Source organism: Aptenodytes forsteri, unplaced genomic scaffold (genome assembly GCF_000699145.1).
Source record: "Aptenodytes forsteri isolate BGI_AS27 unplaced genomic scaffold, ASM69914v1 Scaffold15, whole genome shotgun sequence".
Taxonomy (NCBI): Eukaryota; Metazoa; Chordata; class Aves; order Sphenisciformes; family Spheniscidae; genus Aptenodytes; species Aptenodytes forsteri.
In genome coordinates, this window is record NW_008795129.1 from 10,954,618 (window position 1) to 10,956,366 (window position 1,749).

The window sequence follows — 1,749 nt, forward strand, 5'->3', positions numbered from 1 at the left end:
TCTGACCCTTTCCCCTTCTTTTCCAGATGTAGATGAGTGCCAGGCACAGCCTGGCCCCTGCGACCATATCTGCCACAACAGCCATGGCTCCTTCCACTGCCACTGCCACCACGGCTTCTCCCTGGGTGCAGGCGGGCGCTGCTGGCACAACTAGTCTGCCCCGGCATGGCCAGGTGCCCCCTGCTCACCCCCAGCCCCATGCCGGTTGCACCCAGTGCCAACTGAATAAACCCTTTTCTGCACGGTTTTCCCTGTGGGCCCCTGTCACCGGGGCCACATGACTGCTACACGGGTCTGTCCCCATCTCTCCAGGGACTGCCCCATCCCTCCCCCTTATTTCCCCCACACTCACCTTCCTTGTGGGGCTCCATGCACCCTGGTGTGCTGGGGGATGCCAAGCCCAGCCCGCTCCGTGCCTCCCACCATTGCCCCGCTCCCCCCTCTGATGCAGGAGGACGCGGGGCAGGCAGCGGGGGATGAAGCGTGGGGTTTATTGAGGAAGGTGTCCATGCAGGGGGGCCCTAGTGGGAAAAGTGGGGCCAGGGCCACCCCACACACACACCATGACCAAGCCAAAGGGAGTCCCATGGGGCAGGGTCCTCCCTCCAGGACCCTGGGAGAGCAACGCCGGCTCCATTGAGCCCTGCACCCAAGCAGGGACTCATCTCCTCAGGGCACTGGATGTCACAGGGACCCTCCTATTCCCCCCCATCTGACCCAGGCCCATGAACTTCCACACCTTGCAGCTGGGCCCAGGTGCCCCTCGGGGTCCCCACTGCAGACCAGGCTGAGAATTGGGGTGCTGGTGGCAGACGCATGCAGGACATGCGGGCAGGGGAGGGCTCAGCAGCAAGAGGGGAAGGGTCCTGGTGGAGCTGCTCCACCGGGCACCCTTCTTGCGTTGGGGCAGGTCACAGGGCAGAGCAGGCAGGGGGCTGCCAGCAGCCCAGGTGCAGGCAGGCTCTGCCAGGACTGGGTAGGGAGCCTGGCTCACCCATGCCACAGTTCAGCTTCTGCTACGCTGGGCTATGCACAAAGCCGGGGCATGCGGCACAAGGGAAGGAGCCTGCCCAGCACTGTATCTCCCTGCCCTGGGCACAGGGCTCAGGGCTGGGGAGCTTTCTGGATCTGGCTGGGGATGGCACCAGGTTGGGCAGGGAGCAGAAGCAAGTGCCCAGCGTTGAGGGCAGTGCTGGAGGATGCTGCTGGCAAGGATGCTGCTGCCAGGTGGGTCAGGGCATCTGGCCAGGGCTGGGGAGCAGCAACAGGCAGCGCATGGAGCAGGGCTGGGGTGAACGCATGGCACCATCATGCAGATGAAGCAGCACCAGGGCTCTGCCAGGCACCCTGGGCAGGCAGGCAGTGGCTGAGCCCACCCTGCAGCACCAAGAGCGGGATGCCCTAGGGAGGGGGTCCAGCAAGGGCTGGCAGTGCCTGTGGGCATGGGGCTAAGGCCCCCCCCTTAGTGCTGTCTGGGGCTTTGCTGGTCCCGCTTCTCCCTGATGTATAGCACGCAGGGCACTGCCAGCTGGGGCTGCCTGCGGCAGGGCAAGCTCCTTCGCTTGGGGCAGGGGCGGCAGCGCAGAGCACCCGGAGGGCTGCGGGAGCCCCTTGGCACCAGTTTAGCTCAGTGGGAAGCACCTGGGATGCCCCAGCATCAGGCCCTGCCTGCAGTGGGTCTGAGCAGGGGCAGGGCCACTGTGGGGGGCACAGAGCAGAGGGGGGTGGGCAGCCCCCGGCCTCCCCCCC

At 66.1% G+C, this 1,749-nt stretch overlaps 1 protein-coding gene across 1 annotated transcript in view; it reads left to right on the top strand.

The window, feature by feature from the left end:
* CRTAC1 (cartilage acidic protein 1) overlaps positions 1-154 on the top strand; it is a 12,972-nt gene extending 12,818 nt beyond the window's left edge. The window contains exon 17 of the mRNA XM_019471637.1: positions 27-154. Coding sequence (XP_019327182.1) covers positions 27-154 — 128 coding nt within the window. The remainder of the gene's footprint in view (positions 1-26) is intronic.
* Positions 155-1,749: the final 1,595 nt, after the last annotated feature.